Source organism: Delphinapterus leucas, chromosome 8, assembly GCF_059928025.1.
Source record: "Delphinapterus leucas isolate spDelLeu-1000000601 "Yukka" chromosome 8, BTC_Dleu_Yukka2, whole genome shotgun sequence".
Taxonomy (NCBI): Eukaryota; Metazoa; Chordata; class Mammalia; order Artiodactyla; family Monodontidae; genus Delphinapterus; species Delphinapterus leucas.
This window is the reverse complement of record NC_143136.1, coordinates 59,903,489-59,918,818: the sequence shown is the minus strand read 5'-3', so window position 1 is coordinate 59,918,818 and position 15,330 is coordinate 59,903,489. Positions and strand designations below refer to the sequence as shown.

General features: G+C 43.8%; 1 protein-coding gene across 1 annotated transcript in view; it reads left to right on the top strand.

The window, feature by feature from the left end:
• The window catches only part of RAPGEF4 (Rap guanine nucleotide exchange factor 4), a 141,299-nt gene that overhangs the window by 113,024 nt on the left and 12,945 nt on the right, over positions 1-15,330 (top strand). The window contains exons 20-25 of the mRNA XM_022570050.2: positions 2,973-3,098; positions 3,514-3,692; positions 6,545-6,635; positions 10,465-10,515; positions 11,300-11,387; positions 11,801-11,865. Of these exons, the coding sequence (XP_022425758.1) occupies positions 2,973-3,098; positions 3,514-3,692; positions 6,545-6,635; positions 10,465-10,515; positions 11,300-11,387; positions 11,801-11,865 (600 nt within the window). The remainder of the gene's footprint in view (positions 1-2,972; positions 3,099-3,513; positions 3,693-6,544; positions 6,636-10,464; positions 10,516-11,299; positions 11,388-11,800; positions 11,866-15,330) is intronic.

Below are 15,330 nucleotides of genomic sequence, written 5' to 3'. Positions count from 1 at the left end.
TGGTTTCCTTTGCTGCGCAAAAGCTTTTAAGTTTCATTAGGTCCCATTTGTTTATTTTTGTTTTTATTTCCATTACTCTAGGAGGTGGGTCAAAAAGCATCTTGCTGTGATTTATGTCATAGAGTGTTCTCCCTATGTTTTCCTCTAAGAGTTTGATAGTTTCTGGCCTTACATTTAGGTCTTTAATCCATTTTGAGCTTATTTTTGTGTATGGTGTTAGGGAGTGATCTAATCTCATACTTTTACATGTACCTGTCCAGTTTTCCCAGCACCACTTACTGAAGAGGCTGTCCTTTCTCCACTGTACATTCCTGCCTCCTTTATCAAAGATAAGGTGACCATATGTGCGTGGGTTTGTCTTAGTTTCCTCATCTGGACAATGGGAGGGTAACAGTGCTATTCTCCCAATCACCACCATCCAGGCTTAACAGAGAAATCAGCTCTCAAAAAGAGCAGAGAGAGAGAGTCAGTCTATAGGAGTTCTTTGCCTCTGTGTGGGCACTTTTCAGATCTTCCTGGGTAATGCAGACCCTACATAGGCTCTGCTACACTTCATCTGTAAGGAAATTTCCACAGGGCTATCTATGAGAAAATGGTCCAAGGAATTGCTTCCTATGGGGCCAGCATGTTAATTCCCCACTTCAGTTAGAGGAGCCCTCTGTGCTGCTCAGATTGCCTCTCTGGTGGTTCACAGAGGGAAGGGATCGGCCTGCCCTCTGCTTGGTGAGCCCTGTTCACTCAAAAAAAGTAGAGATTCGACAGGGGTTTCTGTTTTTCTCTCAAAAGGGATTCAGGATGATATACCAGCCTCCATGACTAAAAGAATTTAATGGCATCTTCCCTGTATTTGTTGGGTTAATTTATCCCCTCTGTGAAAAGCCATAAGACCTCAAGGGAAAGCGATAAGGAGTCAGTTAGACTGAGGAGAGAGCAAACCCAAGGAATAGAGGGCAGGTCCACAGCAGAGCACATGGGCGAGAGGGAAGGCAGAATGTGGAGAGCCAGTCTGAGCCTGAGACAGAGTTCTCGCACCAAGTATTTAAAAGCTTCCCCGACATTTCTACCTGAGACCTACCCCGCTTGAAACCATTCTCCTTATTTGCTTCCATAAGCTGCTTGCCCATCAGCTTCAGGTCGGTTCCCTAAGTTTTAAAACTTTGGAATGGTTTTTCTTCCATGCTGTCTGTGCCCTGCATAAAGGGAATCGGGAACAACAGTATTTGGCTCATACATCCGGGTCCTGCACTCATCACACTTCCCGGTACCTCTGCATTGGTGCAGCAGAGCTGGGAAGGGAACGAATTTGGAGGGGACGGTGGGGACCTCCTCTGTGCTAGGCACTGTGCTCACGTGCTACACTTAAATTATTCCCATCCAATTCCCTTAACAAGCCTAGGTACTAGGTACTGGGGCCCCAACTCATCAGAGCTAGAAACAGTCAAGAGATTAGGGAATCATTCAAGTCTATGTAATTAGAGTGGGGTTTACATTTAGAATCTGCTGCTCTCTAAAACTGACACTAACCTGGTCTGTTTCATAACCCTAACTCCCATCTGGTACTCAAAGACTTTCTAAAGCTGTTTAAGCTGTCCCTTTGGTTCCCCTGAGCTCTCTGTTCCTGCCAAGTAAGTTTCATGACGGCTTCCTCACCTTCATGCCTCTCACGCCATCCTTCAACCTATGACAGGCCATCCTGGATACTCAGGGAAAACTTTGCCATTCTCAACCCACCCAGTTTTGTCTGTTTCATCTTTTCAGGCCCATCTCTTTCGCCAAGAACCTCTTCAGGCCACACATTCATTCCAAACGGCTACTAACTCTCAAAAAGCCCATTCATGTTTCCTCACCTGTTTCTCCGTGTATCTGTGAGTCAGGTGTTTCTTGATGCCTCTGTCCATCCCTTTATACGTGCAAATGAATGCCAGGGGCTGACTCTTTACTGGCGTGCAGTGCTGTACTTGCTGGTCAGGGCTGACTCCTTTTTTAAACTGCAAACTTGCAAATGCCCGGAATGCAGTGGCCATTCATAGACTGTCAAGGTTATAGGTGATGATTAATAATGATGATAGAATGTGAACGATATTAGTACTTTCAACATAAATACTGAATATCCAACTATGTTTAGCATCATATTGGGGAAATTATCTTTTAATTCGTGTGACTTTTGTAACTTTAAACATATTATTATAGATCAATAGGTATTAATATATTATACCTAAGTTTCTAATGTATACAAACCATTCATCTTATTAAGGAAAAGCACTATAACTCATTTCCCGTAAAATAAAAATGAGATAAGTTGGATGGCAAGTCTTGACCAATGGTCTTCCAGAAAGTAGCAGAGTTTAGTTTTCTGATGCCTAGCCCCAAACACCATGACCATGTGACTGTCATTCCTAGCTCAGCATCTCTGAGAAAGTGGAGCAACTGGACATCATATATAATCACATGTAATCACATAGCCCTCTGTCACCTAGTACCCCAGGCAGTGTGTTATGAGAAATGGAGATGCAGCAACTTTACCACTGTTACCAGCCCCTGCAATAGTAAGTAGCACTGTAGCTAAACATCCAAAACCACGATGCCAGTACCTGCTTTGGAATGGCTTCAGTGGGAAATAGGAGAAGAAAGTCCTTAAGAACTGCTTACATGTTTGCCAGGGAAAAGGAATCATTCCCTGGGAGCTCCCAGGTCCATGCAGAAGAGAACTTCCATGGGTCAGTCTTCACTGAATCTTATTTGCCATGGTCCACATTTTTCAGTCAGTGGAATTGATTAGAGTCATGACGATTACTATAAAAATGGCACAGAAGCAAGTGAGCATTAAGAGCAAAGGCATTTTTCTCCTCGGGGTAAAATCGGTTTCAAGATATTCCTAAAGGCCTCTCCAGAATCCTTTTCCCTCAAAGCCCTGACAGCACTCAGCGTGTCTGTTTTGAGATTCCGATACATTTTTGCATTATTATTCATAGACTCCCTTGCCAGAGCAGGAGGGCCCAACTGTTGGAACAATGGGAACTTTTGAATTGATGAGCTCCAAAGATTTGGCATACCAGATGACAGTTTATGACTGGGACCTCTTCAGCTGTGTGCATGAGGTAAGGTGCTCCATTTAGAGCATTCATTCGTAGGTATCGTGGCAATTCGGGATGCAGCCTGTAAATGTTAATACGTGCTGCAATGTGTGGAAGCCACGCGAGGGTTTTTTAAAATCATTGAGTACGTTAATAAAGGCTGTTATAAAGCCTTTCAGTGTTAAAGAAAAATCTTTATGATTTACAGTGAGCTCTGTCTTCCTGTGTATATTAAGCCAGTGGCACCTAGTTTACAGTTAACAGATTGAACAAGCCTCATTGAGCCATTAAGATCTTCAAGTTGAAGTTCAAGTTGAATCCTGGTCAGTGACTGTATTCACATTTGCTGACCAGTATCAATTTGTCACGTCAAATGGAGGAGCCAAGTTGGTGTTTTGATTTAAAAACAAAGACATGACATTGTTTTCCTTTCTTCTAGCTGGAGCTAATCTATCACACATTTGGAAGGCATCATTTTAAAAAGACCACAGCAAACTTGGATTTGTTCCTCAGGAGGTTTAATGAAATTCAGTTTTGGGTTGTCACTGAGATTTGCCTTTGCTCCCAGCCTAGCAAGCGTGTTCAGCTCTTAAAAAAATTCATTAAGATCGCGGCCCAGTAAGTATCATCCACTTGGAGAGAGAAAAACGTTTGCGCTGTGTTTTCATTTTGTCCCCTTAGATTACACCTTAAAAAGAAAAGTGAGATATAAAATCTCCTTATGTACCAGGACCAACCAGAGGGGCGTAAGAATCACTGAACTCTTGCGAAAGATGTGTTTTGTCTAGCTTTTGTAATACTTGACACCAATATATAAATTAACATCCTGCAGCACTGATGCTCGAGTGAAAATCGTGACCTCTTTTTGCTCCGAACTACTCAGACTTCGTGCCTCCTTCCGCATAAACGACTCCTTCAGCAAAGTTCTGCACAAAATTCTGTTGGAAAGGCTGGGCGAGTCCAGGTCTAACTCGACACGTTCTTGCCAGTAGAGGGCAGTGGGGACATGCACGTACAACCGTGCATCCGACTCAGCTGGGATAAAATCCATAAAATGCATAAAGGCGAGCTAACCTGGTCCATGAAAATCATCTCCATAAACATCAGAAAAAGCAAGCATCTTATAAATATTCTATTTAACAGCACTTCATGGGAAACAATTTATTTACTGCAGGGGCCAGTTAGATTTCTCCCTGAAATGAATTTAATCTTCTCCTGCTATTTAGATATGCCTGACAGCCTCCTGTTTACTTCCTTGTTTTTGGTATCACCACAGTGCTAAAAATAAAATGCTAAATGCGGCTGTGGCTGTGGCTGGGAGACTTCTTTCTTTTCTCAACCCAGGGAGCTCTAGCACGGGAAGGTGGGGAGCACAAGTGACCCCAGCTGGGCAGTTTTCTTGAGCCAAAGAGTTTAGATCCCATACAGAGTCTGATTTCCAGAGCTAAACAAAGAAGCAAACGCTGCTTGACGTTTTACACATGTCAGCTTGCCAAATGCCTTGAATTATTTTGCCAAAATTTGGGAGTTCAACGGGATATCCAGATCTCTTGGATTCAAATGCTGGTATCTCTTAATTTGGAAAAACTGCCTTTTGAAAGAAAGATTTGGTAAAATGTTGCTTATGAATTTCTGGTTCAGAGTGTAGCCACTTTCCCCCGGAGCCTGAATAGGCTTATGGCGGGGAACAAATGCCTCCGTTTACTTGGAAGGAGATGCCTGGAAACTGTGACAGCATGTGCTTCCCTGCTAGCAGGAGCACATTCTCTCCTCACCTTAGCCTGGCAGGGCTGAGTGCAACAAGGGAGGAGAGGGGAGGTCTGCACACAGACGTGGAGACCAGAAAACCTTTGGGCGCCTTATCCTGCTGTTTCACAGGGCAACAGAGGAGAGCCTTTCAGAAACTCAGGAATTATTTTTTTTTAATGTCTTTGCCTTTCTTATCTCTCTTCCTTCTGATTATGGGTGGATTTGGCCTTCGGAATAAATTGGTTTATGTCATTTAACCTGCGCCGTCCTACACAGTAGAACTCTTCGCACAACCCAGCTGGAGAAGATTGCAGACTCAGAAACCAAGATCTACACGAATGAGATCTTAAACCTAGTGGCAGTTGGCATGTTTTACGTGATATTTTTAGAGAACGTCAGTATATTCTATTGAAGCTCTTTGACCTGCCCAGAACTTCGTGAAGTTGGGGGTCCAAATGTTATCCTCGCCTTTTACAGGTGAGGAGACTGAGGCAGAGAGAAATTTCGTGACTTACCTAAGGTGATAAAGTTAGTTGGTAACCAGAGCAGTGAGCAGACAGGCAGCCCTGCAGTCCTGTGTGTGCTTTCACGATCGCACAGATAGGACAAAGGCAAACATGTCCATGACCAGCCTCGCTGCCTGCAGTCCAGGGACTCCGAAGTCGCTCTCAGCCCCTGACCTGAGAGCCACCGCCCCCGGCCCATCGAAGGCCCCGCCTGCTTCCTCAGCGGTGCATGAGACACACCATATCTTCACTAAATCTGTTTTCCCATTTCCATTTATGAATCACTCTGCAAGGAGTACACAGGCAGCAAATGCAACAATTAGCCTTTTGCGAAAATGCTAATCCAAAGAAGATTTAATTATGATGTAGTCAACTTAGATAACCATATTGATTTGTGGTAAAGGATTTGTGCTCCTTGCAAAATGAATCCTTCTTTCCCTTTGCAAGGAGCTGGTATAAAGAAGTCGAAGATTCCTTTTTTTTTTTTTTTTTCTTTTTTTAAGTTAAACCAAGTACCTGGGCTAAATATTGCATTCTAATAAGAACCTTTGGTGTTGTTCCACAATATTCTTCCCAAATATATATTCATAAAAGCTAATAATGGCATAAGTACAGATTGAAAATGATCAGCTTCATCGACATTGGTAAAACAAAGTAAGGTCATTTTTTGGTCAGTTGTTTAGGTTATTAGCTATATAAGGATCATGATTTGTAAGTTGACATTTTTCAACAAATTAGAAGCATTTGCATGGCAGGTAGAAGCCCTGACGGCTGCAGCAGTGTGATTTTCCTTAGTTCCCTCTCATGCTGCCAGAGCCTGAGGTGTCCGGCTTCAGCCTGAAAGTATGGAAGTCTCCAAGGACATTTTGCTTTCTCTCCTCCTAGCCCGTGAGATGTTTCCCTCCAGGTCCAACAAGGCTTTTAGCAAGCTCTGGGATTACAATAGCAATCCCTAGGGCAGGTGTCTTGAACTTCCTCCTCAAAACCTGAACGTAGATGGCCCAAACCATCACCTTCCTAAAATTACAGTGAGAAATCAAACAGCAGAACACGGTCACCCAAGTGGAACTTACACAGAGCATTAAATCTGTCGTTGCCTGCTCTCATAAAGGAGTCCTGCCGAATATTAATGACCATCAGAAAATAGAACTCTAATTTTTTTTTATCTCACTCAAAAGTGGCATTTTACTCCAGTATGTGCCTCTTGTGTTTCAGCTGTAAGGAGTACAAGAATCTGAATTCCTTTTTTGCCATCGTCATGGGACTAAGCAATGTTGCTGTGAGCCGCTTGGCACTAACATGGGAGGTAAGCTTCAGCTGAGATCCAGCTGCGAATTTGCCTGAAGAGTCAAAACACAGGCTCACCAGTGAGTCTTTTTTTTATAGAAATATCACTCATGCTTGTATAACAGTGGGAAAGGTGGGGCACTTTGAGGGAGGTGACCTGTCTCCTTTTGCCTCAGAGTGTGAATTTTAAAAGGCGTTGGCCTTTTGTAGAGGGGGGAGGGGGTGGGGGGGGTGTCTCAGCTTCCTGGACTATACAATGTAAATAATAATAAGTCTAGTTCCTAGGTATAGCATTTCTTGGATTACTTCATCTTGTTCATAGATCCTATTGTTCTCTGAAATGTCTGCTGCTTGCTTTTTAAATAAGCCTTATCTGTAATTAAGAGAGGACAGAAGATCCATTTTTATCCCAGTAGTCATTCTGCTCCTGGGAGAATTAACCAGAAGGCCAACTGTTTGGCCCAGCTGAGTGCCAAGCATCTCCTAACTACCTAGCAGACCTCTCTGTGTATGGAGGAGCAACAGTTGGCTAGAATTCGGTTTGGTGCAAAAGTTATGCAGGTGTGTTGTGAATTTCTGTAGCAAATACGATTAATGGTTTGTTGATAGTTGGTTATTTGTGCTAGGGAACAGCTTCATTTTTCATTAGCTAAGTACTCAAAATATGCCTGACCCCTTACATGTGGTATGTAGTCAAAGAAATATTAATCTCTAATGGAACATACACACGAAAATAGACTCTTTCTAAAAATAAAAAGGTACGTGTAAGTGGGACACGAAAAGAGAGCAAGGAGCAGGTAACGCAGAACTTAATTTGCAATGCTGCTGTAAAAAGGCACCAAAGGCAGCTGTTGGCATCTCTACATGTTTTCCTTGAAACATTTTCTTCCCTACTTCCCTCCTGAAGCTGTTTTCTTTGTCTGTTCCTCCTCAATGTTTCCACTGTTTATAGGACAGGTCCTCACAGGTCCTTCTGTCTTGGGTTTCTCTGAAAATTCCCAGCAGATGCCGCACTCAACAGCTCATCCCCTGAATATAGGAATGAGGGAATTGGTAAGGCCTGCGTGCCATTTGGCTGGGTCATCTTCCAGCTAGTAAAAAAAAGTTAGTGCTGCCGATAAATGTAAGCAATGAAGCCAGGGTGCAAGCCTCCCCTTCTTGTAGCCCACAGCTCTTTGGAGATCTAGGGTTCCCTCTCAGAGAGTCTGCTTTCCCCAACTTGTTTCCAGCTTTTCACTCTCTCACGGAGTCCAGATGATTTGGCCGGGAAAATCAAAGAAGCCTCATGGGGTCCGGGAAGGCCAGATATAGGTGCACATACCAGCAGCTAGACATTAAGGCCGTAGCATGGGGGAAACACTCTCAGAATCCCCTTTCCTGGTCTAAAGAGAGAAATAGGAGGCTGCTTGGGGGGCGGGGGGGGGGGGGAGAGGCAGCAAAGGGAGAGAGTTTATTGGCCAGTCCTTCATTCCACGGGGAGAGGAAGGAGCACGGCAGCCTGTGAGCTTGTGTGTCCGTCCTTGCGTATTGCTGGAAAGAGGAGAGTCACCTTTCATCATTCGTAAGCCTTTATCTCTTAAGGTGAGATGTAATTGGATCATTCTGTAGGAAGAGCTTTCACTCTTGAGCATCTCTGATTTGGGTTTATCTGCCCGGACTTGCCGAGACCCTCCCACATGCTTCCCACACGACAACAGCACGATGGCAGCAGGAGCAAAGTGGGAAATAGTGCTGCCCTCTGGGAACTAGAAAACACGCGTGAGAGAGTCGATGAACAAAACAGAAAACAGAGTGAAGCCACGCGGCAAAGGGAATGGTCCAGCATAGAGGAGAAAGACGCCTCTGAGATAAAGCCAGTGGGAGTAAGAACCCAGAGCCGAGTTTCTTGGCCTCAGTGGTGTTGACACTTCAGGCAGGATCATTCTTCTTTGTTGTAAGGGGGTGGGGGGGGTGGGGGTGATGTCCTGGCCATGTAGGAGGCTTAGCGGCACCCCTGGCCTCAATCTACTGTATACCAGCAGCGCCTCTCCCTCCATCCACCCCAGCTGTGACAACAGGAAAGGTCTGTAGACATCACCAAATATCCCTGGGTGTGGGTACAAAATTGCCCCCAGTTGAGAACCCCTGCTCCGAAAGCATGGGATGTGGATAGGTAATAGTATTAAGACACACGTGTTTTATTACCATATGCACTCCGGCTTTTGACCCAAAAGTCAGCTAAGCACAGAAAGAGAACTAGAGTGATAGATCTAACCAAAAATGTCATTCGCGGGTCTTCCCTGGTGGCGCAGTGGTTGAGAGTCCGCCTGCCGATGCAGGGGACATGGGTTCGTGCCCTGGTCCGGGAAGATCCCACATGCTGCAGAGCGGCTGGGCCCGTGAGCCATGGCCACGGAGCCTGTGTGTCCAGAGCCTGTGGTCCACAACGGGAGAGGCCACAACAGGGAGAGGCCTGCATACTGCAAAAAAAAAAAAAAAAGTCATTCGCTCCTAATTTTGTAAATTGTCTGTGTTCACGGAAAGTTATCGCCTAGCATGGTGATTTGGACACTCCATGGAGCATGAGACCCTTGTATCCCTTGATGCCCATCCCAGCCTTCATCACTTTGAACCTTTCCGCCTAAACGAGGATATCAGGTTTCCCTGAAACCCAACTTGAAAAGAGGCACTAGGACAATGAGTTTAGACATTATAAGGAGACTAGTTCCTAGAAACAAAATAAGATGGTTTACAGTGTTTAAATGGGAATATGACAAACCCATTCAGAGAAGAGAGAAAAAGAAGAGAGAGGAGCTTTTGGGTGGATTGCAGAGGCCTGATGGGGTGAGTCAGTTGTTGATGGTAGACTTCACTGCGTGAAGCAGAGCTGAGTGGGGAATTCAAGGCCCAGCACTTGGTCAGCACTTCCACGGTCTCGGGATGGGGAACATCACGCTGCTATGTCTTGGTGTGACCCTGTTAGAAAAGTTCAGCTTTACTGTAAGCTCAGGACCTAAGCAAAGTGAGAACCAATAGATTGAAAGATGATTCATCATTGACCTACGGTGTGAATGTGTGATATTGAATCATAGGCCAAAATATAACCATGAGAAATGACTAAATTGATAGAACTACCTATTTTTGTATTATAGCAAGGCAGAGAAATCCTGTGGGAGAAATGCTTGTGTAGGAAAGCATAGCGCATATGATAGAGGCAACAGGAAAGGAGGCAGGAGATGTGAATTACAGAGGCTCTGACCACCATCAGCTATGTGCCTTTGGCATGTCATTTAATCTATGAGGTTTAATTTCTTCCGTCTATAAAACACAGGTTTAATCTAGTCAATTAAACATGTATCGAGCACTTACTCTGTACCTGACACTCTTTTAGGCCCTCAGTATATAGCAATAAACAAAACTGATAAAAATCCCTGTTCTCTTGTAGCTTTACGTCGTAGAGGAGGAGGAGGGTTGAGCCTAGGTAGTTTCTAAAACTGTTAATCCTAATATTCCCTGGTCTAAATTCCTAATTGCGGGAACGCGAGAGTTTAAAACAGTGGAGGGTTAATGCCAAACCACTTGTAGTCTGGGAATGCAGCCCTCTTTATGAATAACCCATTTCAGAAAACATTATAAAAGCAGTTAAGGCCAAAGCATCCATAGTTAGTTTTGGTTCAACTAGGTTAAGACTTTTGAAAGACGAGTTCTCTAAGATTATCCTCAAATGACAGGACAGATTACAGTCTGGCCTGTCTTAGAGATGTTTGATTAAGAGCCAAAAGTAATAATTTCCCCTAGAAATGGTAACACGATACGTATCTAGATGTTGAATCTGACTTATGAGTGTGGCATTTTCATTTCCTTAACAGAAACTGCCAAGCAAGTTCAAGAAGTTCTATGCGGAGTTTGAAAGTTTAATGGTAAGTGACAGTGGCTCCTTTATTCTGTTCACGGTCTGCATTAATCCAATTTCCGATTAGCTGAATTGAAGTTCTCATTTCAGAAATTTTATGTCCTTGTATGACTTTAAGAAGTTTATGATCCCATTTTAGTGCTGCTAAAACAAGCATGTCCGACTAATGAATGGCACCCTCAGGTACTAACTTAAACAGGACTTCTGTCCCACATAAGGTCAATTTGTGTAACTAAGAAAAGCAGTGTAATGGGATCCTTTCCACCTAGCACAGGTTGGCTAAGGATTGGAAGCTGCATTTTCCTCGGCTTGCCAAAGTTATTTTTCCCCATTGGCTGGGAGGTGTTAACGGACAGAAAAGGAGTGAGTGGGACTTGGCAGGAATGAGGGAGGGTTTCAGAGAAGGCAAGTCGGGACTGGCTATGCAAGGCAGGTAGGAGGGTGAGCTGGGCTCCCAGGAAGGAGGCTGTGCTTCAGGAGAAGGGGAATCTCGCAGCTGGGGGGGTTGTTTTACATTTCAAATGGACTCTCAACGGGAATCTCTCCCCTGGATCCCTAGAGGCATATCTCCTGTTCAACGAAAAAAGGAAACAAAAAGTAAATTATTTTCATGTGATACAGGAAGTTGTTTTAAAACAAAAATCAGTTTAACTGAAGCCACCTTTCTTTTGTAGCTACACTCGATTCAAAACTCCCCGACTGGCAAATGACAAGGCCGGGTGTGTTGGGAGGTAGAGGGGGTGGTGCACGTGTCACTAGTCATTAACCAGGATCTCTTTGTTTCTCTGAAGGATCCTTCAAGAAACCACAGAGCCTACAGGCTGACGGTAGCCAAGCTGGACCCTCCTCTCATCCCCTTCATGCCTTTGCTCATTAAAGGTAATTCCAAGGAAATGCACAGGCCGAGTCAGTGGTGAGTGTGTGGGGAAGAAAATGAACAGGGGCCTAATCAGATTGACCTCCTTGGGAAGAATGATCCCATCTTTCCACCTTCCTCATCATGTCCTCTCAGCCCTGACTTTTCTGAAAGGGTTGGAAAGATTATTGGAGGAGCAGGGATGTGCACGGTTTGAAAGACTTGATAGTGCAACAGAGGGTCAGTTTGGAAATTTTACTAAGCTCAGGGAAAGTGCTTTAGAAACGTAAACACCTAACATAAAAGGAACTATTATCGGCTTTTTTCAACTGCAGTGTCATGCAAATCCTCCAGCATAATCTAATGGTGCTCTTCTGGTTTCTTAGTATGACATATTTCTGTTAGTGATTCGAATGTGACTTTTATTTCTTTGCAGATATGACATTTACTCATGAGGGGAACAAGACATTCATTGACAATCTAGTAAACTTTGAAAAAATGGTACGTATGGTATTATAACCTTAACCATGATGTTTTTTAAAAAATAAAATTTGCACTTGTACTAATAAAGGAAATAATTTCCATATACGCTGCCATGTTAAAAAGCTAGTTACACATAAAGGAGCTGTGAAATATTCAGTTCAAATTGGCTACCTCTTTTAGTCTGTCAGTTCCTCTTTTGTGAAATTGAACAGTATTTGTGCCGCGGCTCACAGCAGCGGCTAGCTTTTATGCTGTGTGCTTCGTTCTTAGCTGCCTGTTGCTAAAATGCACGAATGTCCCAGAGTGACTTCCATGTCGTTGTGTTGTAAGGTTGGTGGAGCTAGACTGCCCCAGGATGCCTTTGAAATGTTCATCTGCTGAGGCTCACTTTAGTGCATGTGGGTAAAAGGCAACCCTACAGAGGATCTTTATTATACAGTAGTCATCTGAGTGGGTATTGCTTATTCCAGTAAAGTTCACCCAAGTTCAGAGTGGGAACTTGAAAGTCTTCATAACCAAAAACAAATTTTTTTAAGTTAACAGTTGTGTGGAACTGGCACACAGTCACTATTTTCCAGCCTCCCCCCGACCCCCCCCTCCCAAGAAAAGCATTAGTTACTTTGCAGTTCCTTATCTTCTGTGAAGCAATAAGGCAGGTCTTGCCAAAGCCTTTCTTTAGCGACATAGTGCATGTTCAGGAATGCTCCATTGTCTTCTAAATCCTTTGGCTGCAGCCCGCATGGATGGGGTGGTACGGTGTTATCTCTGTGTGGGTGAGAACGTGCCCGCGGTTCGCTTTGCAGTGATGGACGTGGCACTACAGGAAAAGCTCAGAGCTCGGAGTTCAGGAGGCACGAGGGTCAGTTCTCAGCGTCATCACTTTGTAGCTGTCCCTTAAGTTCTCCGTCGGTCAATTTCTCCAACAGAAAATGGGGATTCTTGACACACCATCTACCCCTGGGGATTACTGGTGGGTCCAGAGTATTTAAGGCTTCCTGTAAGCCATAGAGCGTTGTAAGCATTCTTATCAGAAAACTGTTCTAATTGTTTCCCGAAATCCAGCTACTGTGTGTGACTCCAGAATTCGAAACATCCCGCAGTCATCCTGTAAGGATCATACTTTGGGGATCATACCATTCAACTTTGGGGATGAGCATATTGCAAAGCCCAGCCTGGTAAAGAACTGCAGCAAGCACTGAGCACTGTGTCCCGTGTCTTAAACTTCTTAGGAAATAGCACATGGGTCCACACTCCTCAAAGACACCCTGTACGAGAGGGCAAATATTTCTCAGCAGTCTTCTCCTCTACCCTGCACACCCAGTGTAGGGTAGGAACATCTCCACTACTGTGTTGGCTTAATCATTCCATGATCAAAGTAAAAACATTCTTTGCTCACTTATTAGTATATGGAGAATTAAACATATTTTCCTGATTTCTCAAAAGAAAACTTGTTGTCCAGAAATGAAAGATTTAGCGAATAGGTAAAGAACCTCCCGGATCACTTAGGGGTGGCTAAGCCAACCATCTGACTGTAAAATATACATGTGCACAGAGGCGTAGAAGTCAGAGTTTCCTAAAGAGTTGACTGAGCTTTAGAACTTTTGATGGTTAAAGTTAACAGAACAAACAAGAACAGCAAAAATATCTGTCAAGGAGGATGAAAGCTGTTTTATCTGGGTTTTTAGATCTTGGTGTGTCTCATCCATAACCTGGGAAGGAAGAGTCAAGATCGTATTCAGTGGATGTTAAGGGAGTTCCCCTTCCCTGTTTCTGTACTTCGTGCCCACAGCAGTAGATTCTGACATACCTGTCAGTGAGGAGAGAGGTCCTTCACATCCTGCTCTGAGAAAGTCCACTTTCGATTGAAAGCAACTGTAGAGCTAAGACAGCGGTTCAGCTGCAACAATGGAAACCTAAGTTAGCCATGGCTTAAGCAAGATAAGTCTATTCCTTTCGCACTTAAATGTCCAAGTATGGAAGCTCTGCTCCAGGAAGCAGTCAGGGTCCAGCCTTCTCCTGTCTTGCCATTTCACCATCCACATGGTCCAAGATGGTGGACCACCACCACCCCCGTTTCAGCTAGAGGGAAGGGAAAAGGAAAAACGTGAAGACCTGCTTCTTCCATGTAAGGATGTGACCTGGAATCGCACTCACCCCTTGCCTCACATTTTATCGGCCAGAAGAAACTTAGTCCCGTGAAAAGAAAGTTAGAATGTGTAGTCCTTATTTTGGGTATCTATGTGCCCCACTCAAAATTAAGGGGTTCTATCACTATGAAAGAAAAGGAGAGAAAGGATACTGAGAGAAGACTGTTAAGTTCTCTGTTCCAGCAGTGATCAATTTTACTTCATTTGATAAATCATACCATGAGAAAGTGGGATTTTACAGTTACCCTTCCATGAGTTAGGTGTTACTGAAAAATGAACTGGAATTCAAAAAGATTTGATTAGGTTCTTTAAACCGGGCTTAGACCACCTGGCACTTGTTGCCAACTTTCCAGCCTTTTCTCCCCATAAACTAGCCCACCCCTGCCCCCATACCACCACCACTTACAACTCCCACTAGTGGCTGGTGTTATTACTGCATTCCTGGGGAAGGATATGTCTGTCTCCCTTTTCAGGTTCATGTCCGTGCGGCTTCCCAGTCATTCATCGTGCTCACCAAGGTGGTAAGCAGAGCCGGCAGCCTTTGTGGGGCTGATAGGCTGTACCCCCTGAGGGAGCCCCTGCCAGGGGCAGAAGTCACCAGGGTAGTCGGGAGCACAGATGTCTTTTCTTGGTGGCCACATTGCACAGTCACAGTGAACTACCATGCCAACCCTAAGTATTTTTATTTTGAACCTCTTCACCCTTGAGGTATGAAATGAGGATTAGAGAATTTGTTGCATATTGGTTTTCAGGATTTATGAGTATGAACAAAAGAGAATTCACACTCTGATCCTTATGCCAAAAAAAAAAAAAAAAAGCAGACATTCTTTCCTTTGGGGGGAACATAAAGGAATATTCAAAAAAATGTTTGAATAAAGCCCTTTGTAGCTTTCTATGGCATACATGAATATTTATAACATTTAGGAAGTAGACTAGCAATGGATCAGAGGATAATATGCTGGCCGGCTGCCACTACCCCAGGCTGCATGAAGCATGCTGATAGCCACAGTTGCTGCTGTATTAGGAGGTTGGTTCTATTTCAGACACACCCATATTTAGGTGGATTTATTTATGAATATTATTTTAAGATAGTCATTTTATTTGGAAAGAGAAGCCTAAGGCAAACTTCTATACTTCTGGAAACAGTAACAGAAGCTAATTCATAAAGGAAGAGAAATGTTTTGAACCCTTATATTTCTGTATCACTAATCATGCCGTTACATTATTAGCAACAATTTGTCTTCTATCATCAATAACATTATTACAAGATTCACGGTTAGAGCACTGGACTTATATCAAGCTATGGAAAAAAGAATCTCCAAATAAAAATCTTTAA